This window comes from Xiphias gladius, chromosome 11, assembly GCF_016859285.1.
Source record: "Xiphias gladius isolate SHS-SW01 ecotype Sanya breed wild chromosome 11, ASM1685928v1, whole genome shotgun sequence".
Taxonomy (NCBI): Eukaryota; Metazoa; Chordata; class Actinopteri; order Istiophoriformes; family Xiphiidae; genus Xiphias; species Xiphias gladius.
The window spans coordinates 5,728,058-5,751,656 of NC_053410.1; the positions used below are offsets into that span (position 1 = coordinate 5,728,058).

General features: G+C 40.5%; 1 protein-coding gene across 7 annotated transcripts in view; it reads right to left on the minus strand.

Moving 5' to 3' along the window:
• Positions 1–23,599, minus strand: part of LOC120796012 (WD repeat containing planar cell polarity effector) — a 97,020-nt gene that overhangs the window by 69,982 nt on the left and 3,439 nt on the right. For 5 of the 7 annotated variants that reach the window (XM_040138297.1, XM_040138292.1, XM_040138291.1 and 2 more), the window contains exon 2: positions 599–683. In XM_040138297.1, coding sequence (XP_039994231.1) covers positions 599–683 — 85 coding nt within the window. Of the gene's footprint in view, positions 1–598; positions 684–7,887; positions 7,995–23,599 lie in introns of all 7 variants that reach the window. The other 2 variants (XM_040138293.1, XM_040138296.1) reach the window with 1 other exon arrangement.

Below are 23,599 nucleotides of genomic sequence, written 5' to 3' on the forward strand. Positions count from 1 at the left end.
TTTTAGCTTGTGCAGAGAACTGGATCTGACGTTGTTCAATTTCAACTATTTATGCACCTTGTATAAATCATCGTCAGACATCACTCTCAAACTTTTGAACTTGTGGTTGGAAAAGCATTTCAGTATTAGGCTTGGCATGTAACAATGTTACAAAGTTGATCAAAAGTTTAATTTTCTCCTTGTCAACAAATGTGGAATGGTGGAATCCCTTTGTTAACATTAGTCACACAAAACGTCCTGACGAGTCACTGTTTTCTTGAGTTCCTTGTGGTCATGTTAACCAATTATATTTTAAGCGATGTACAAATACAAGTCAATGTGGTAAAAACAAAGAATGCCATGTATAATGCAATAAACAACACAGAAAGCATGAGGATTTGAAGTGAGCAAAGGGAAAGTGAAAACAGACAAGGTGAGAATTGGTGTTGACTGAGAGTCAAATTGTTAAAGTAGATGTACCAAGGCGGGGAGAAGGTGTGAAAACAAAGTGAGTGATGACAGAAAGCCAGAGCAAGACGGAGCGAGAGGAAAAAGAGAAGGGAGAAAGGAGGAGAAATTACTGAGAGTGAGGGAGATTGAACATGGTGATAAGTGCTACCTCTGACTTGGAGTGAGCTCTTGGTGGACCACAAGTGCAGCTCAGCCAGGCAGACCGCCATCTGACGGAGGAGCGTAACCCGAGTCTGCAGAGAGGGGCAAGTGAGAGAAAGAACAAATGAAAGACGGAGAAAGAGACAGGGCAGACCAAACACAACCACAGATGCATATCTTGACGAGACGACATAATAGATTGACATAAATAGGCCTAAGGGTCAAACAAAGCTCGCATGTAGGCACACATGCTCACATACACGGAAACTTGTGCGACGACCGGGTGTGACCGCCAGTTACTACCTGACCAAGCACAGAAACTGGCCAAAAAAAAAATGTAATTTTCCACATGTTCAGAGTAAAGCACAGATGACAAAGCACAGCAAGGCAGTGTTTTCGGGCATTTAAAGCCTTTATTACAGACAGTAGAGAGAGATGACAGGAAAGTGATCTAACAAAGGTGCCCGACTGAACTGAAACTGGGTAAATTTAGATTTATTTTTTATTTGTTTGTTTTTTTTCTCTGAATACACATCAATTTTACCTATGAAATTAAACATTCTCCCTAGTGACTGTGACAGCAGCAACCATCATTGTAGTCTTTGTAGTTGTATTAGTAGCATAACTAGTAGCAGGAGACTAGCAGTAGAAGAAATGGTATTTGTAGTAGTAGTATACGGTGTTCTTTAAAAAAAAGTATGACAATTGTGCTGCAACATAATAGTCTTTTGTAGCACCACTTCTTTTACCTGTTATACCTGTATTACTAGTCAGTGGGAACTCTACAGGTGTGAATGCACATTTTGACCAAAAAACAAATTAAAAACCACGTAACAAAAACGGCAGACAGGCACACACATGAACTCGACTGACACTGAGACAAGGTCGCGGGCGGTGATACGTCATTCACACAACACAGGCCAGCAGTGACGGACACACACTTTGGAGCTGACAGCTCAGACAAAGCAGGCAGCATTCCTCACATCAGCTAATGAACACAGAGCAGGTCTATGACATGCGCTGGCTGCCCCCCCCTCCTTCTTTATTAGAGACTTTATTCTCCAGTCAGTTAACTTTGGTTGCTGGAGGGCAACAGTGGACTTTATGTGAGGGCAGAGGAGGCAGCCAACCCAGGGCCCACACTCACCAAGGAGCCCCATAAGGGAACCCAGAGCCCATTTAACCATACATTTAATTTGACTGTTTTTTCTTTTTCTTTTTATTGATCTAAAAAACACTCACAACTGTTTAGTGTTAAACAGAAAAAAGTCAGATTTAACATCCCGCTTTGCCTACGCACCTCCTGTTTCCCTGTACCCCTCATTCTGGTGTCACCGTATTCTTCCTACAGTGTTGTCCGTCTACCCCTTGTAGGGGACCTTTGACCTTCGTTTTGCTTTACTACTTTGTTGGACTGGGTAATTTAGCCTTTAAATTAACTTACAAAAACCCTGAGTGAGTTGAGTTTCATATAAATTAGTCAGTTACATAAGTTGCAGAATGTATTTGATGTCAACCTTTGTCTTGTTTTGAATTAGCACCTTTTTTCCAGGAAAAACTGGTTTTACTGTGCTACAGTCTACAAGGGCTAAACTACTGCTACAAAATCTTGTCTTGTCTTGACACATAAAGGCAAAGAACCTTTTTCTTTTATAGTGAATATTGTCTTGTCTTCTCTCATTAATTTCGGAGTCATTGGCAGTTTGCCAGTATGAAACAAAGGGATATAAAACTCGATATTACCTCGTATTTAATTTGTTTTTTGGATTTAACTGAGTGTTACCTTGGAGTTGGACCAGCTCTCACTGAGAAAAACACAGAGGTAGTCTATGTAGCTAAGTAAATACATATTTGTATCTTTGTGTGTGCATTTCTGGCATTAAAGCAGAAATACTGTTAGTTTAATTTAGTGGATTGGTGGCTGCAAAACTGTTCTACTAACCTTAGTTTAAAGTATTAGCCAGCAAAGAAACAAATCTTGCACCTGTACCTCTAACAAATCTTGTTCATAATAAATTTAGAGTTGTGTTACTGGCAGACAAATTCCCTGTTATCTGGAGGAACTTTTGATCCAGCAGACATATTTTTGGCAATATGAATTCTGCATTTCTGAAAAATATTACTTATTCTATTTTTCAGGGATTTCTGGTCCTTTTTGTGGGTTTTCTCCTGTAGTATTGATGGCTGGTTATTATATATTGTTGATGTATTTTGTTCTGTCTGTGCTTTGTCAAACTGTGTATTGAACGTATGACTTTTCGGTGATAAACGACTTTCTTACTATGGGATCAATAAAATACTGTTACTTTGCCACTACTACCACTACTTGTACTCTTAGTGCAGCAACTATTAACCTGTGCTACAGCTTTTGCCATAATAACACCTACAACTGCTAACCACTTCAAGTGCAAACTGTGTAGTACTCATTGCAACACATACGTATGTGTGTCGTGTGTAATAATAATACATTTTACCGAAATGTTGTTTTTCATATATATTATTACTGAAAATTAGTGTAGGTTGTCCCAAAATACATTAAAGGATGTGCCAAAATGACATGTCCTTTTAAAACACTGCTACTGTTGAACAACAGCCGCAACTACCATTGCTGGTGGTACTATTCCTAATGATGTTACTAATATTTATGGTACTATTATTACTACTACTCCAAATGAAAATGTGTACTTGTATGTCAAACCTGCAAAAAAGGCTGGTCAATGTGATTTCTCTGAAGTTCAATGTTTTTAAAAAGTTTTAAAAGTTTTGGGGAATTGTTATCAGTGGTACCTAGATTGACTAGGACCATCTTTTTTTATGTCCCTACACCATCCCATATATTTGGTCTTATATGCTTACAGCAACTGAGTTAGATTCTGCATACATGAAGAAGGTTTCTATGAATTTGTCAGGGCAAGCAGGAAAGAAAAATATTTCTCAAAAACCAAACCCCCCTTTAACCCATGTTGTTCATTGCCTGAAGTATAATGTATATCATGTTGAACAAAGAATGCAAATTCATTTTGATATTATGGAGAGATAAAACCTTTGGATAGTCCATTATAAAAGACCCAGTGTAAAATTTCATCCTACATGGGATGGACTCAGATCAGCAACTGTATGACAGGAGTATATGCTTCACGCTGTCCAGTGCAGCATCTCTGTATAGTGTAGCAGAGCTGTAGCAGTATTGCTGTGTTGGCCATTCATTCCTCTATCTGTGCAGCTAATGCTCTCCGTCTCTCCATTCACTCCCTCTCTCTTATTTCCTCTCGTTAACGCTGAGAGGAGGACTCTCTCTTATCTTTTCCCCTCTTGCTCCTCCTGGTGTGGGGGGGAAAAAAAAAAAAAAAAAAAAAATCTCATTTTGCCACTCAACCCCCAAAACTAAAAGTCCCAACAAAAATACACACAGATAACACTGGATTCCATGGAAACGCTGGGGCTAGCATGGCATGGCAGCATCGGCGTAACGAGTTTACTGACATAAGAGGATTCTTTCATCCTCTCCTAACCAGCTTTTTTTTTTTTTTTTTTTTTTTTTTTAAGAGGAAGTCAGCCCTTTTGGAGGGAAAACCTCATTTCAGCAAGCTTTCATTTAGTTATTGCCAGTCTGGCTAACCTAAAAGTTCTTGAGACCTTGTTCTGCAGAGCTGTCGGGGTCTCAGGGAATTTATGGCAGAATAGAGGAAACAAGGGGGCCGACAGAGATACAGAAAATGGGAGAGCAAATGGGTGAGTGTGTGTTGGACAAGAATGATGTGTGTGTGACCGTGAGCTCTGTGGCCACAGATGTATCTGGGCAGGCAATAAGGAGAGATAGTGGGGAATAGAGAGAGATTAACAGAGGACAGAGCGAGGTTTTGTTCAGGGAGAAGTATTCTCATTGTGTGCTTAGATAAACAGTAACTGAAGGTGAGTCCATTCACCCCGGCTGTCAGTCTTCTATGCATGATGTGATGGGTTTTTAAACTGTACCTTGAACAAGATCCAGATCCGAAGACGCGACTTTTAGTTACTATGATCCTGTTCTCTAGTACAAACTGGGAAAGTTTAATTTACTGTCCGTACAGTATGTGTCAGTGTGTGTCAGTGTGTGTCCGCGTTTGTGGTTTGCGTCTGTGGGGTGATGTAGGGTTCATCAGTGGCTTTTCGTTGCGATTTTTGCATTATAGTAGTTCTGTTCCTTTATATATGTATGTACAATAACTGTTCTACTTTTACTTACACCTGTATTTGTTTTAATGCAAAGCACATTGAGGTAACTTTTAATTAAAAGGTGATTCATGAACAAATCTGCCATGTCTTGCCTTTACACACACATACACACAAACTCATATTCAGCTAATCCTCAATCATATCCTATTCCATCAAACTTGCAATACCAGAAGTAAGCATGAGTATCATCTCAAAAATTAGATACTTCGCTCACACAGTTGCATACACAGACATACACAGGACTCTGCAAAAGTTTTAGGCACGTTAGATGCTTAGATTCTTATCCATCATGCAGTACCATCAGGGAGGCATCCGATCGGTCCAGAATTAATTCTGTGGCATGACAACATACAGCCACAGTCATAAGGAACTAAATTCAGCAAAAAGAAGAACAAAGATTCCTGCAACAGATGGTCTGGACCCCACAGAGCCCTGATCCCGACATCATGGAGTCAGTCTGGGATCACATGAGGAGACAGAAGACACTGAGACGGCCTAAACCCACAGCAGAACTGTGGCAAGCTCTCCAAGATGCTGGAACAACCTATCTGCCAAGCACCTTTAAAAACTGTGTGCAGGTGTACCGAGGAGAACTGGTGCTGCTTTAAAGGCAAAAGAGGGGTCACATCAAATACTGGTTTGATTTTGATTTTTTCTGTTTACTTCACTTTGTATGAAGTTAACTGATAAATAAAAACTACTCCTGTCATTATTTTTGAAAGCATCCTAAAAAATGCCTAAAAAAAAAATTGCACAGTAGTGTACAATACACAAACACACACACACACACACACACACACACACACACACACACACACACACACACACACACACAATGCTGTACAAGTCCTGGACAGCTGCCACACTCATTCTGATTTCTGGCTGGGGTTGCTGTGGGTTACCTGTCCCCCTGCAGAGCTTTGTGGGGGTGTACAGCCAGTGTACAGAGGGCTTGGGTGAGGGGTGGGGTGGGGGTCTAGGTTATTATACCCCATCTTTAAACTAGTAAAGAGGCAGCGTTAACATCAAAGGAGGGGAGGGAAAACATAGGACTCCTCTTTCAAAGACAGTCCACAGGAACTACAACCTTGTCTGCTCTCTGCATCTTTCTCTGCTCATCTTTCATTGTCCCCTCTGGGTGGTTACTGAGTGTCAGAGTATGTGTGTGTATGTACTGTATATGTGTGCAAAGAGGAACAAGTGCAGAACAGAAAGTGCCTTTGTATGAGAGCGCTTGGATATGTGTGGGGTGTGTGTGTGTGTTTGTGTGTACGTACCAGAGACAGAAAGAGAAAGTCAGAGACAGAAGTTTAAGTAAGTATTTATTTGAGACTGGTTCTCTCAAGAGTAAAAGAGAAAGAGGGAAACAACGGAGGCCTTTCTGAGATATCTGGATTGCAGTCCTATCACATCTATCACTCTTTCTTGCTCTAGAATTCAAACATCAAGACATTTATTTAGGCACACAGAATCTAACATTGAGCTACAGTCGTAGACATGCTCTGAGTGTATGTATGGACAGAAGAGGTGCGGCTACAGTGGGTATCCAGGTGGGTATTCAGCACAAACATCACATGTTGGCCTTTCCAAAATGCCATTCCTCCACATCCTGTCCCTGGTGGAGGAATGATATGTCCTGACCTTTCTACCATATATATAGTATAATAACAGTATGTGCGTTACTCCACCAAGGCTGCGACTTTCTCTAAATTTGTTATTTTAAATGTTCACAATGTTTTACTAAGTGTCTAGATTCATGTTAAAATACACACATTTTTGATTTTCCAGGTTAAAGTAAAAGCAGTATTTCCCTAATGACAATTATGACAAAAAAACAAACACAAGGTAAAAATCTCTTTGGAAAACTGCATCATTACGACTACGATTGATGCTGATGTATTGTATTTTTAGTATTTTTAATGTACCTTTAGAATAGAGCTATACATGCTGACCTCTCAAAAAGAGTTTATTTGGTTGAATTTGTTTATTTGGTGCCTTTGATTTCACCGGGTCCTAAAAATGATGACGAAACCAACCAGCTTTTCTTAAGAGATATAACGACATGATGAGGGTGAGAACGAAGAACAGTAGAGATACTAATAGAGTTGGTGGATTTACGACATCTGAAATCTCTCATTGATTTTGCCCACTGAAACCTCTCCTTGGCCAAGGTGAGAGGAAAATTTATGGTGTCGCTGGAGGGACAAACACTGGCCCATCAATTGCTCTGGCTATGCTAAGAAAAGCTTATGGATGGAATGAGCTGAAATATTTTGTTACTCTCTTAATACCTTATTGAAACCGCACAGAGTTGGTTCAAATATAGGGGGCGTATCGACTTTTTTCTTAATCGAATTTTGACACAAATAGCTTTTGGGATAGCAGGTTGGACAGTTTGTTTGACAATCCACCGTAGCTACTCCACAGCTGATACTGGCCTCTTAAAAAAATCTAACTACACATAGGGGTGGCTACGTGGTGGCTAGGACGGTGGCTATGAAAGACCATGGGGAGGACTGAAAAACTGTCAATAGCTGCTTCTGTTTTCTCCTACAAGCTCCTGATGCCGGTATAGATTGTTGAGAGTGAAGGCAACGTATGTGGCCCTCCCACGGTTGTTCTGTATCACACAGTCAACGAAAGAATCTTATAGTGTGATACGATACATCCATCTTGTGTTGTGGGGTTGCAATAAATGGGGGAAATCCAGCACTAAAATATAAATTTAAAGACTGTGCCATAGGCATCTACGACGGGACTCCCAGTAACCTGTTGTATACATACATACATACATACATACATACATACGGTTTTCATGGGGATGTTATTCTGGATCGCACAATATTGAGGAGTGCTCCTTATATTCTGTACACTTTGTGTAGGTAAATGATGGCGGGATAAATGTTATAAAACCTATAAGACTGATTTTTAAATTTCTGTATGTGATAGGTAAAGACCTACAGAGCAGCATCTCAAAGGCTCCATAACAGGTACCATTGAGCAGTGTCTGGTGACTGCAATTAAGAAAACTGATTTCTTCAACAGGTTGCTCTTTAACTGAGACTACTTTGTGGTACTTACAGGAGTGTCGTTTACGCTGAAACCCAATTGAGCTCATAAACAATTGTGTTCAAATTTGGTGATCACCCAAGGGTCTGTGAGGGCCCTGGTCCAGATCTGGAGCTCCACTGCAAAGAAGAGAGGACATGCCTGAAAGGAAGGCAAGCTCAAAGACATTTTGTTTGACATTTCAAGAATCCTTTCTCACTGGTATGCACCCTCTCTCTCGCTCTCTCTCACACACACACACACACACACACACACACACACACACACACACACACACACACACACACAAGCACACACGCACACACAAACGCACGCATGCCAGAGGCAGTGTTGTCAGCCAGTGCAGTGGTCCCATCACTGCGAGAAGAGTGATGTGGTAAATTACAGGGTTAAAGAGCTGCCATAGGGTGACTGACACAAGGCCATCACAGCCTTGCCTCATTCCCCCGCCCCCTGCTCTTTCTCACTCTCTCTCTCTCTCACACACACACCGACACACACACACACACACTCACCCTTCTCACCTACCTGGCTCTTCGTAAGTTTCGTCAGTTTTTACTTCCCTTTACCCTTTTCTCTTTATTTCCCCTCTTGTACCTTCACTTATCATCCCCCTGCCTACCTCTCCAGTCCCTTTTTATCTTTTTTCCTTCTTTCTTGTCTCCCGTGTTTTTCTAAAAGGTACCCGCTATTAGAAATGCATTAAGCTTTCTGACCCTGTGCAAGCTTTCACTCTCCCTCTCTGGAAATTTTTACACTCCTCATTCTTTGTCTCGTCTCTCTCAGAGGACAGTATTTCAGTGTCTGATTTTCCCACTCTCTTGCACTTTTTACTCGCAAAGGACAGTATTTCAAATTTTCTGACTTTTTTCCACAACCTTTATCTCTCGCAGACACTCTCTCGGCTACTGCCTGGTCTTGTTTTGGCTGTCGGAGAGAAACCTGGCAAACATCAGGAACATATAAAGAGCAACCAGAAAGTACATCCACAGAGATAGATAGGTAGGGTAACAGTGTGTAATTGTGAGTGTATGAGTGCAGACTTTCCAATCTGAGGCGCCTCGGAGTTCCTGCCAAGCCTCAGTCACAGACTACATGAACACATATACTCATGTATTCAGTAAACACACTCGGGCACTCAAGTCAGTCCTACGCCACATACACTCCTATCTCTCAAATGTCTGATATGTGAACTCATATGGCACACAAGCACATACGTATGCCTGGAAAGGCATATACGGTCCGATGCATACTCTCCTATCTTTTAACCTTGTGATACCTGAGGAAATGTACACGTGCACATTTACATACATATGAAACCACGCACACAGACTCACACAAGCTCTTATCTTCAGTATATACTTTAGGGAGAAGTCCTCTAGCTTCCAGTGTCATATCAGAGCAAAGAAAGGTGGACAAAATCTGAAAACACAAGATATGGCTCTGACGGAAGTGAGTGAGATAATGAGAAGTGAAAAACCGGATAAAACAAAGAATCCAAGCACTGAAATGCGTCTAATGTAACAGAGAAAAACATCATGGGAGGCCTGTGAGTGCTGAGAGAACAGATAAGGTGTGTGTCTGTGTGGTGAAGACACTTGTGCCAACTCTCAGGAAAAGATCCTGTCACATAATAATATTGGCCAGTTCTAATACAATGCAAACTTATTAAGTGCTTCATTCATGCAAGGGGCCTTAAGAATGTAAAAAATTGATAGTGCAACACAAAACAAAGTAAATAGTTATGGATTTTGTTAGTTCTATTATTATATTTTCTCCTGCTTCTATTTTGAGGATAATCATGCTCTACATTTTGAGACTACATTTCCTATGATGCTTTAAGGATGTAAATAGGACACATAATATTACCAAGTATTCAGTGAACTGCAGCAAGGGCTGCTTGTTTTTTCAAGTTTGTATTTGTTTACATTTTAGCTAATTGGCAGCATTAAAAGTATGCTGATTTAGCTAGTCTCACTTCCTGCTTGCAGTGTACCCATGGATGTACAGACATCAGTGGATTACTTTGATACTGAGGAAAACTTAAAAACATGATGATTACAAGGAGCTTCTAAACTTTCTAAGATTTATGGATGCTTACTCACAATGATTGACAAAGGGCATGAGTCACACTGAATCCATAAATATGTATCATGTCTATGTTTTCAGACTTGACTGGGTTATGACTCCAAGAACGATTTAGCCCAATAGCCGAAAATTTTGGCTATTGGGCGCTAAGTGTTTTAAAGTACCTTAATTGCCTCCATTAGAAGTTTGACCAGTTTCATCAACATGTAACCATCCATTTAACTTCACGCAGTATCTTTGCCTCCCCCCTCCCTCGTCACACCTGGTGTTAGCTAAGGAATTGGAAAGGATGCGGGTGAGAGTTCCCATAAAACTCAGTAAATTAGTGAGGAATCTTGTTATCTTAAAGTTCTCCTTTTAACGATACGTTAATGAACTTTACAAGTATGAAGAAAAAAAACAAACAAACAGTGCAACTAGAGTGCAACATTTGTAGAAAATACATTAGATTTTTGATACTAGCGATTATCTATGACCACCTACTGTGAGTTACACTGTTTTTTACTTTTACACCATTGACTGTACCAATAATTACATTAAGGACAGGGAACATAGGTACGCAGGAAGATAACGTCCCCATTCTTTAACATGCCTATTAAGCTTGTTGCCTTAAAACTAAAGTACCCATGAGCCTCAGTCGCCGTTGCCATGGAGAAGACACCGGTCAGAGGTAGAATCAGAATGGTAGGGAATTCAAAACGCTTCGTCGTCGCAGTTGTCCACAAAATGCACCACAACAGTTGCTGAATTCTACCACAATTGACCCAAAAATGAAAAGTGAATCGACTGGAGCTGCAGACTGCAAAAATCTGTTTGATCAACAGCGCAATCTTGAGCTTCCACCCACCGTTAGAGGCTCACGTTACAGAATTATAAGCTCAGTGATTGGATATTTCTTGCTGAAATGCACCATGACTGTAGTAGTTAACCTCTCCCTGGAAATTTTTGTGTACACAAGCTTGTACTTTTGTCTTTTTAAATCAAAGAACCAGATATTTTTTAGTTGATGTTTTTTATATTTTGTTTCATGCCGAGCCAAGCCGTACAACCGGTGCAACTCTGAGGCAAGTAACATCTTCCAAAACCAGGGGGGTCCCCAAAATAGGTCCTCCCACTGCACAACTCTATATCCACAACACTTGACCCACACTGCTCTGTGGTTTAGTGTTGTGTGTCATAAACATTGTAGACTCTAGGTCACTAATGGGCCCTCAGCAGATGGAGATAACAGAACTTGACAATGTTCTTCTCAAGTTCTGTTAGTCTCCATCCTCTCTCCCTCAGCGTTTGTCAGTCTCTAAGTCACTCTATTTCAGTGGTTTTGTTGAGGACCTAAGGCGTTACAGAACTTGTCCCACTGAGGAGAGAAAAAGAAGGTACAAACTGAAGACTAGGTTCTTAAGAGTGAAAGCGAGGGCCGGTGGAAGTGTGCGTATACACTTACCCATGCGCTTGCATACAAACACACACACACACACACACACACACACACACACACACACACACACACACACACACACACACACACACACACACACACACACATAACCACAGGCAAGTACAGTGTATCTTCTCAGCTGTCCAGAGAGAAGGGTTACAAGAGAGAAGGGTTTGGAGGAGGAGAGTGAAGGGTGGGCAAAGTGGCGCCAGGCAGCAGGCCGAAATGTTTCTCACACACACACACACACACACACACACACACACACACACACACACACACAGTCCCACAGGAGCCTATTCAGCCGTCGGCGGAGGAAGAATAGCTGGTGATAGACAGGTGGAACAAAGTTAGGTAAAGGTAATACTATTCAAGAGAGGTGACAGGTACAGTCATTTTGCATGCATGTGCATATGTGTGTGTGTATTTTACAGGACATGTCAATCAGCAGGAAAGTGAAGCCGGAGTGACATGACCACTGGTCAAGTCTCATTGTCGATTGATGTGAGTATGCGTTCCTGTGTGCTTCTCAGAATATGTGTGTGTGTTTGTACTGTTGCATGCAAATGTGTGTGTCTGTGTGTGTGTCAGTGTGTGTGAAAAAGAAACCAGTAGATCACTTCAAGTAGCATTTCAGGTTTTGGGGACATGTGGAGGTTTGGAGTTGAAAAGTTCTGGTGTCCAGAGAAAAAAAGCAAAGACTTTTTTGCTCCATAGTGAAACATGTCACAAGAAACGCAAAACTAAAAAACACTCACAAGGGATACGACACATACAAGTGATCAGACTACACTGGTAGTGAGACTTTTCAATGACAAACCAAAGTGTAGAGCTACAACTTTTTTTTATTATTGATTAACCTGCCTGTTATTTTCTCAATTAGTTTATTTTGTTCATGAAATGTCAGAGAATTGAGAAGAAAGACATTATAACGCCAAGGTGGCGCCTTCAAATTCCAAGTTATATCCAACCATCAGTCCAAAACCCAAAGATATTCAGTTTACCATCATTTATGAAAAAGAAAAGCATCAAAGTTTCACAATTTGAGAAGCTGAAATAGACAATTTTTGGAATATTTACCGGAAAAAATGTCTAAAATAAATTAAATTGCAGATTTCTGTCAATCAACTAATACATTCATCAACTAATAATTTCAACTCTGCAGTTCTGTCTGTAAAGGTTTTTTTTCCCAGCTACGGACACATTTATCCTCTTGAAAAGTAAAAACAAAAATTAATACAATGACTTTTGCAGAAGTGGTCACAATAAAGTAGTTCTTACAAATGGAAGACATTTAATTTTTTTCTGAAGTCCTTTTTGTACTCTTCATGAACCTTCCACTCCTCATAAACATTTATCTTCTTTTATATGTGTGCGAATATCTTTGTTTTTTGCTCAGAACTCTGAATTTTTGAATAAATTTTGTTGTTTGTTGATCCATTACAGAGGGAGTGTGAACATTATGTGCCTCTGAATTGTACTAGTTCACTGAAATTAGGATATTAATTCAGTAGCCAAATGATTGATAATGTAATTCGTAAACATAATCTTGCAGCGTCAGTGTGTCTGTGTGATTGTGTGTCTATGTGTGTGTGTGCGCAACAAAGGGAAGGAGAGAAAGACTGACACAGGGAGACAGAGAGATGAGTGGAGGCTCTTCTAAGCAGATGTGTAAACGTCATTAGAGGAGGTAATGGAGGGAAGTGGGGGAAAAACCTACTTCAGCAGAGGTATTTACCCAACGCCTGGAGCAGAAACACAAACACAGCACCAGTAATGACTGAGACAGACGGGCAGAAAAGGCAGAGAAAGAGAGATGTTTGGTGAAGAATGCGCAATCAGGCCTTGATTAGGCGGAAGATTTGTTGGAAAAGACAAATAGCAAAAAAGAGATGCAGGTATCTGGCTTGATTATGCCTACAAAATGTTATAACAATCCAATCCATTACATGAAAACTAAAATTCCACATTCTGCCAGGATTCTATTAAACCAGCAATGGTTGTATTGCACTCCCGCTTAGCTAACAGGCCTAATCCTGGCAAGTGTTTCACTAAAAGCCGAGTGTATCTGCCCTATAGCAACGCCCAAGGGCAGGAAAGGCAATACTTCCAAACCAGCAGCACAACTGCTGGCTGACTTCAAAGAGATTCTCACCGGCCTCTGTGCCTCTCCGGTGTCTGTCCCCTGTCACAGCGAAGGTGACTCGTGTCACACTGACCGTGGTTTTGTTTATGTTGTTGGATTTTCTTCTTTTAAAGCTGTTTAGTTCCCTGTTGTTCGTCCCTCACCTCTTGACCACAAATACACGTATAAACGCTAAACACATGCAAGGACTAACACACAAAGACAAATGATGAAATATGTCCATTTGTGTGCAGATACATGCATAAAACAAAAATAAATATATACAGCTCAAACCAACATAAAACAACACGTCCATATATATATATATATATATATATATATATATATATATATGCTTATTAGACAGCATATTCATAATGTATACAAACATGCACATACACAGCTCACTTAAATTCCATTCTAGGTATTTTTATACTCTTTTAGACCATCTTATCTTTTTATTCATATATTCTAACTTATTTTTTTTCTCTAAGGACTAAAGGTCTGACATAAAGACTGCAATGACATACACACAATACCAGAAAAGGGTAAAGCAGAACTGTACCTATTAGAGTACCAAAAGCTTTGGAAGTACCCTATAAAAGCATACTACAGTACCATTTCTTGCAAGTCAATTTTGTATGCCAAATATTTGTACTTTCAAATTTCCTAAAACAGGTGGGCAGTAAAGTTTTTAGGAGGTGTTACTCAAACAGGTGGAAATATTTGTTGGGGGCCATTTTCAGCTGCAAATTTTATCTGCTATTAACGGTGTATGTAGGTTTGAATCAAAATAAACTGCAGTGCCCAAGCTCATCATAATAAAGGAAAATGTCACCTATTACAATGTTGTGGCTCACTGACTTGTTTTTAATAGTTCTTTGGACAACAGTGGAGGTCTATGGCACAAGGGAAAAAGCTACACAGACAATACTTATTACTAGCATCAAATCATTGCTGGATTTGGTCTTTTTGTAAGATCGGTGGACTGACAGACTATTGCCAGCCTCATCTCACAACATCATCCCTCACTGGCTTCCCACCTGTGAAGACTAACAATATGTGTTTAGTGTAGGCCCATCTAATCTGGAAGCACTGTACCTGGACATTGAGCCTTAGGAAGCCAGTAGTGTATGACTGCTTTTTCACCTGGGCAGCTCAATCGACAAGCTCTAACTGAAAGGTGTGACCTCTAAAATCTGCATCATGTTGCTTCATGATTGTGCGATTAGTTGAAGATGAACTGGTACATATTTGTATATCAGAAACAGAAACTACACCTTTATGGTGGATCAAAATGAATGCGGTGCGGCACATTAAGTCTCTGCATCTTTCAAATACACATTTCAGGACAAAAATATCCTGTAGCTATATTTCTGACTGTGTACAAAAGCACCTAGATACATACAGCTCAGCTAAAGCTTTCCCCAACTGGTGTACACAACTGCGTGTACACTTTCAGGTACACAATAAGACAACTACAAACACACCTGTCAAGGGCTCAGGAGGATGAGGTCCTTTAAAGTTGTTCTCAGATGCAGAGAGAGAGATGGACCCTGGCAAAACGAAAGGTCACGATGAATGTCCCCTAGACTTCTCAACGGTCTTATTTCCCCGTCACATACTCACAACACACCCTGTCTGTCACCTCCCAGACGAGGCCATGACACCTTGGACACCTCTCAGTGGGCACTGCCTCCCTCTGCCTCCCTCTCTCTTTCTCTCTGACAGGTTGACATGATGGCAAAGACTGGTCAGGCGTCGATGGCACTCGGACTAAGATGTTTGTTCTCTTTGCTGTGACCTCAGAGATGGACGCTGGTGTCATATCTCCCTTCTCCCCCTGCTGCAGTCTAAAAGTCGAAATAAAATCCTTTCCATCGTCTATTTGTTGCTCTTCTTCCCCTTTACCTGGCAGTCGTCCTCCTACACTTCATCACTGTAGTTAGATTTTTAGTCTGTGGCTTTCAAACTTACAATTAAAATTGCTTTGTTTCACAGTCAAAAAACTCAAAAATCCAAAAGGCTGACTGATAATGATGTTAAATGAATGTAAGCAAGCAAACAATCAAATTTGCGAAGCTGTTTTCGGCAAATGTTTAGTGTTTTACTTGATAAATGATAACAAATCACTTATCAGAACTGTCATTTGTTTTTTGTCAATCAACTAACTTATTATTTTAGTACCAGCCACTTACACTCATTCACTCGGGATAAAGCAGTCACTTCAATGCCACCTTTGCCAAATTATTGAGCATTTGGTAAAAATTCTTCCTGTCACTATGGTGTCTGGTAATTTTTCGTCTGCAGTGAAGGGTAAGTTATGCTGCAGCTGAGGTCTGAAATAAGCAGAATGGAAGCATGAAATAAGACAATAGTGTGCACATATATGCACATACACCCAGGCACACAAAAACACACATCTGGCTACTCTCCGTCTGTCAGAAAGCCCAAACATCCAGCCATGCGTGAAAATAGCCCTGCCCTGCCCAACACTCATCCTTAGAGAGTACAGTCATTGTGGAACTGAACGGCATGGCCTGTGCCCCATGACTCACACACACAAACACACACGCACACAAAATTGTCCACTGACTTACACATACTCACACTGTAACACTGCTTATGTCAGTGCTGTGCTCCATTTGCCCCTAAGAAGTTTCTTGTTCACTTCATTTTGTCAGATCCACATACATAAGACTTGTTCTGTCTCTCCCTCTCTCCCTCACACACATACTCACACACTCACACACTCACACACAAAGAGGAAATTCTATGTCACTGATTTCTGGTGTTTATTCAGGACAATAGCAGGGCTCTACCTGTACTGCTGGGTCAAGTCATGTCTTGTCAGACCCTGTATCCTCTTTCCATTCAGCCTGACGCTTACCAGTACCACAGGTGCCTGAACTGGGCCCCATGTTAAACACATTCACCCTGCTGTTAGACTCGCTGACATAAAGAGAACAGGCTCATCTTTCACATCAAACAACCATACAGCCTTCTCAAATGCCTACTATTCAGAGCTGACTTATTTAGGTAAACGGTTACAGTTGACAGTCGATAGTAAGAAAAAAAATGCAAAACACCATCCAGAAACTACAATTCAAAACTGATCTATTCAAGATTCTGTCCAAAGCACTCCCCCCCCTTTCTTGTGTTTAGACTTTTTCACTCATTACTGTAAACCTATATTAACAAAATGTCACACAAATATCATTGGTCTTAAGGGCTGAAAGGAATATTTTGCTACATCTACCATCCAGCTGCTGTGACTCTGACAATCAGGCTTCTTACTACTGTTTTGTTTAATGCTGCCCATGTCACTCTGGATAGCAACATATTCCAAAAGGATACAAAAATAAAATCAATACTTTAAAATATAACAGAACTGTCCCCATAGATTTGTGCCATATTGACAATTTCCCATGGTTTTCCTTTCACTTGTAATGCTCTCTATACATTTAGTCATCTTCATTAGAGAAATCTGTGTGACAAGCACTTGAGAGCTTAGCAGTTAAAACAACACATCACATTAAAACACCATCTGGGAGGGTAAAAGCCAATGCTCACACAGGGGATGTGAGTTTGACAGATGATGTGCAACTGTTGGTTTAAAAGCTTTCATGCGTTGCTGTTGTAAAATTCACACGTTACAGACTGCAATGAGGGTGATCCGACCACACGAAGAGATGCAATTACAGTGCGTATGTACCTAATCTTGTTTACATGTCTGAATCAGTTATTGAAAAGTGGTAATCACAAACTAATAAATATATTTTAGGAATATCGTCCACCCACTGAGTAGATACTGAGGGATCTGGACGTTCTGCCCTGATGTCACACTCTTGATCTGACCCACAAGCTTGCGAATATTTCAAACACAAACCAGCATGAAGTTAGCCATGTGAAGCTCTTCAGCTTTCTATGTGTGGGATGACGAACAGAGACAGTGTAGATGAATTAGTGTGTGACCACTGTGACAAATTTCCCACCGCCATTCTCTTTAATGTGTGACAGGCCCTTCACCTCCCCCCTTCTCTCTCATGCATGTACATAGGCTTAACGTCGACTGGGCGGGCCGATCCCGCCGGCTCACTGTCGGCACGGCAACGAGCACTATCCTAGCTAACATCTGCTGCACGACCCGGGGCCACTCAGAATGGGCCTTAATCCCCACACAGCCATGTTGTGGGGGAAAACATTCTTTCCTTTTAGTGAGTGCAGACAAACAGGGACTAGCGGTGTTGCTGGTAACCTGCAGGCAACCGGCCTCTTGGAAGGATGGGGAATGTTGTTGGTTACGTGGCCCCCAATTGTGCCACGGCCCATTATGGCTGTGCAGAGGGGTGTGACCGCCAGCAATTGCAGCGAGTTGCCATCACTGGTCCAGTTGGATGGATTTGGGTTTAGAGGTTAATGAAAGGTGGTGCAAATGGGCTAGGTGGGGTGGGAGTTTGTCAGCCAGCCTTGCGGTGCTTAAAAACAACAGTTGCATTGATAAAAAAAAAAAAAAAAAAAAAACGTCATCCACCTTCCACCATCTCAGATGTGAGTTTGCTACCACATCAACTGGCTGTGGATCCGGGACACTGTTGCTGCCGCATTTTTTGGTCATCCTTCAGTGAGTTTTTGAAAAAAGTGTGTTGGTTGCTGTCAACAGCAGAGGAAATGGAGAGTGAGCCTTCAGTAAGGACAGATGCAGAATGTCAACATGTGGCAGTTTGGTGCCCCCTTGTGATCCCAGGTGCTGTGGTAGCACACAAATAAAGTCTCACACACACAAAAAAACTCTTATTTGCACCTGAAGACACTCAGTTACCTCACAACAAGAAACATTAAAGGTCACAACACGATAACAGAACAACTCCTCTCCTCACTGAAACAAGCCAAGCCACGATCCTTCATATTACTGTTTCTAATTTAGATCTTGTTTGGCATTGACGCACAAAGGAAATGAAGACACAACACCATCAATCACTCCATCAACAGCTATGAAATATGTATTTGTCTTAATATGGAGTTTGATCCCATCAAACCCATTTCACGGAACATTTCCTTACGCAAACACCTCAGGGAGAGAGATGGAGAAAGGGAAAGTGTGGTTGAGGCATGCTCAGAGGAGGAAACATACCTCCAAGGATGACTTGGTGTGTGTATATTAATTGAATAGTTCTGCATCAGTGCCAAGAAGTTACTTGGTGTATTTGCAAGGGTCTGTGTTCCTTCTGATTCAGGGCTTGGTTTTTCTTTTTTTTTCCCCCCCGGAGCAAGCAAACACTTGGCCAGAAACAGAGTCCTTCTCCGGTTTCGATCACAGACATTCAGTGCGAGAGAAACTCAGAGAGGTAGTAGGTACATTGAGGCAGATTGGAAACATTCATACGCCTCCAGGCCCTGTCCTAAAAGTGCCAAAGCCACACAATGACAACAGCTCAAATGAATCTGCAGGCTATTTCTGGAAGCAACCAATTCATGATATCTCAGCTCAGGAAAGGGTTATTTGGAACATTTGACCTGCTTAGCGTAAAACAGAAATGAGACTAAAATATCTTCAATGCATAAAGGGAATTATTAAAAGGTATGTCATATACAGTATGCTGAGTGATTAGATGGAACTTTAGACGTGCAGGAATTAAAAAATCATGATTAACGAACTAACCCACATCATTCAACTATCTGGGTAAGAATTTGGTTCATAGATAGCAAAAGCTGCATTTATAAAATTATAATGAGCTTAAAGATAGATTAACTAATTTTTTGACGGTTGACTATTTCTCCAACTGGTTTTCCTTTATGTTAATCATCATAGAAATACCTTCAAAGGGGAGACAAAATGAATGATTTCTTTTCATTCAATTTTCAATAGCACAAACAGGCTCCATTGTTACGTGTATTTCTTCATGTTTCATGTATTTTCATGTATTTTCTCCTCTGTACTTTCTCCTCTGTCCCTTTTGTTCTTTGGGTTAAGCTCTTTGTAAATCCTGTTTTAAAAGTACTATATAAATATAGTTTTGCTTGCTTGCATTGTTGCACCACACATTGGTTCACTTTGGTGGCTGCATGAAAACTTCAAAGAGAGATAATGTTGTTGCTCATGTTCCCATTAGAGCCTTGCATAAGATTTCTAAATATTTTTTTAGGACATGAGCAAGCAAATTTACAGAGACTGTAAATGTCCAAAATCCTAAATCAGAGGAAAATGTGCTTCAGGTTTTAAAAAAACAGTGTAGAATAGTGATTTCAGCCTTGCAAAAAGTGTATAAGCGCACTTCTGATTTCAGAGTGACAATTCGAACTGACAACTTTTAAGTCATAAGCCCAGTTCTTGAAAACAAGATTACTGCTGCAGCAACGAGTGTTTTTGGAGAGTCTTCACCACAAATACATCCACACCAGTTTCTGAGTACTATGTAAAGTGACATCCAAGAATGACTATGGTTAACTATAGGCATACACTGACACCTAGTGTATTATTATGCTTATTGCAAATAAAAGCAACTGAGAGGACAGGGCCATGTATGTTTATTTTAAACAACACTGCTACTGTCTGCATTACAGTGCAGATAGAAAAAAATATATATAAATTAAAAAAATAAAAATGAATAAAAAAATGGAGGAAAAATCATCTGCTCCATCTGATCTAAAGCTTCATCAACTAATCTAAGACAGGAACACAACACTGCTAAGACACAGATATGCCACAAAGTAGGCAGGGTGATGGCATGGGAATACAGAGGGTGAATATGATGGGAGATAGTAGTGACGATGATGTAATTAACCACTGTGTTTTTATGTTGTTTTTGATTTTATGTACGCACTCGTGTGGATGCAACCTGCTATATCTCAGTGTTTGCTGGTACACTGTGAAGGCTATTTGGTCTAGCGAGGGAGATAAGAGGGCGATATTGAGGCCGGTGTGCATGCTGCCTATCTGCCTCCCAGCTGCCAATGTAACAGGGTCACTCAGGTGCACTCTGCGGGGACGAGTGGAGGAGCAGAATAGGAGGAGATAAAGTGAGAGAGGACAGAAAGGGTGGAGATGAAGGAGGTGAAATGACAAGGGAACAAAAGGGGAGGATGAGATGGAGTGGACAAAGGACAGAAAGAGGGTTCAGCAGAGGAGACAGACACTGTGCAGACAGAGAGATGTGCTGCTGTTCACGTTGCCATGCACTTATCAAGATTTTCAGAATGCACCCTTTATGTGTGCACATGTATGTGTATTTTCTAAAATCCAGGCACTGCTGAGCTTTAAGCATGTTCACACTCCATGTGCATAAGTGTATGCATGTGTACGTGTGCATGTACATAGCTCGGGATTTGTGCATGTGGGAACTTTCCCCCTCTCCTCGCTTCTCTGGGGTTCCAGGTTTTGCCCTGTGGGTGGGACAAAACACCCACAACACCAATTGTTTTCACAGCACACACACGCACACACACAAACACAAACACACACAAACACACACACACAAACACAAACACAAACACACACACACACACACACAGGATCAGGCCGGTGTGGCAAACCAGCACCAGATATTATCACATGGCTGCTGCTCCTGGTTTCATTCTGATTTCCTTTTTACGAAGACAAAGTATCCCTAATCCCTTCATGTCAACCTGACTGTGGAGACTGCCAGAGAAGAAAGTAAACAATGGAGTCTAACTTGTCAAATAACAGTTACAGCAACAACAGACTTTCAAATGAGCGCTTATATAAAGTCATGAATGTCATAAGTTATGTGACAAGTTAAGGGGATTTAAGGTGATTTTGATTGCTATACATGTTCATGGCTGCATCTGATACAGACAACACTGAAAAGCCTATGAATATCTCAAAGACAAACAATATTCTGACAGAGCAACCTTTGCCCTAAATCAGCAGATCCAATCCCAGATATGTACCTTTGTTTGGGCTCTTAAAAACATGGACTCAGCCCCAATTTAAGCTGGCAGAACAGAGGTAGGACGGAGCATTTTTGACAAATTCAAACACTACGAGGTTTTTGATGGTACCAACATATCAGTATAGGTATATGTTGACATTCTGGGGATAACTATTTTTGCTTTCATAAAATGTTTACACACAAGAAATAATAATAATTTAAAAAAAAAAAGAAGAAAAAAAAGAGAAGCAAACATGGCAGTCACTGCTCATTACTCTCAGCCAGCAGATTGGAACAAGTTTAGAACAAGTTTAAAATTTGTGTCATAGAAGTGAAATGCACACTGGGTAAACAAAATCGTATGCCTTACCACAGTGGTACTCTATAGCTACCAAATAAAACTATACGACACCCTTACATATCATGATGAGTACTATATTGATACATAGCCAAGCTGAAATGGCAGAATACCCTATTCCTCCTCCAAAATCAACAGAGATGCAAAGAGAAATAAAGATGACTATTTATCATGCACTTAACCAGGTTTTGTATTAGTGATGCTTTGGTTATTGTCTATTCAAAATGATCTGTAGGTGACTGACCTCTGTGCTTTTTAGGTTACTAGCTTACAAACAATATGCGTAAATGTTAGAATGCAGTGAAATAAGATAAGTAAATACTAAAAAGACAAAGGTGGGGCTGTTTCCAGTTTGTCCACTGACCAGGGACAGAACCTCTTCAATCATGAAATACAGTTGTTGCACAAAATTTATCTTGATAACAAATCGGTCCAAAGACAGCTATCAGAACTTCATTAACATGTCAAAGCACTCCAGCGTAAATAAAATGACTCCACAGACATTAAAGTGCGATGAACAACACATGTAAATCATTATATATATATATAGAGATAGATATATAGATATAGATATAGATATAGATAGATGTATCGATATAGATATAGATAGATATATATAGATAACAGAATAAAGTGTAATCAAAAGAATTCAACAAAAGATTAACCTCAAGGCCACTGTGTTCTTTTAATCTTTCCTCACTCGTATATATGTCTATTCCCGATACCTTCTTCTGACAGGCGGCATCGTTTCTACATTTTGTGACGGAAAATTTACTCCTCTGGACCCACCTTTTGAAACGTTCCTACATTAAATTTGCAATTTAATTAGAAGATGTATATCTAAAACTTTTCCATAATCTTGAGATTAAAATTTTACAGTGTCACGGTGAATTATACAGTATAAATAAATCTATACACAAATGTTTTGTTTTTTACAATAGCCTTCTTTGTTTTGCCCAAACTATTCCTGTAGATTGTCTTAGTTGTTATCCTTTATGGATCATCATTTAAAATACTATTTTATGATTTCAACTGTAAGCAGCATTAATTTATTTGCTTGGCCACTAAGGGCAGTGCAGCAAGCTGTTGCTTATTTACGCATCCAGCAGACATGGAGCACTATTATCCTTCATTTAAGAGTCAGATTTCTGGCTGCCTAATAAATTAAAGTCCAATATTCACTCTCCTTTTAGTTTTGGGTTGGTCTCTACTAACATCTGAGAGAGGTATCTTGCTCTTTAGCTGCCAAATTCTTGATTATGTTCACAAAATGGTCAAAAACTTTGGCTGTCTGCCCCCCATACAGTGGGTTTATGCGGGGTCTTTCCCGTGGAAACAGCTGTCTTTTGTAGCTGGAAACAAGGTTGATTTGAATTAACCACACAGTAAAGTTGCTGGTCATTAAACCAAAATAATGAGTTAGAAAATGCTAAAACGTTCCATGGAGCTGAGGGGAATGCACTGTCGAGCAACAGTTTCATTGGCATGACACCTAGATCAACATTTTACAAGCCAACTGCTGGCTATAAATAAGCATTGTTAAGAGGATGTCAGTCCTTCCTCACCTCTCTGGGTAATGGACAAAAAGTTTCACTCACTCTGGAAAAAGCAGGTGAGTTAGACCAAAAACTGGATCATCGAGGCCCTTACGATCAATGTAATACACCCACAGTGCAATCATACAGCACTATGCCAGCCAGACAGACAGCTTTGAGCACCTGTTTGTCCCACACTGACACCCATGACAGCTGTAAGCACATGCCACGCAGAGGGGTAAAAATGTAACTGGAGCTGAGAGGAACACAGCCAGGCTGTGGCAGCTG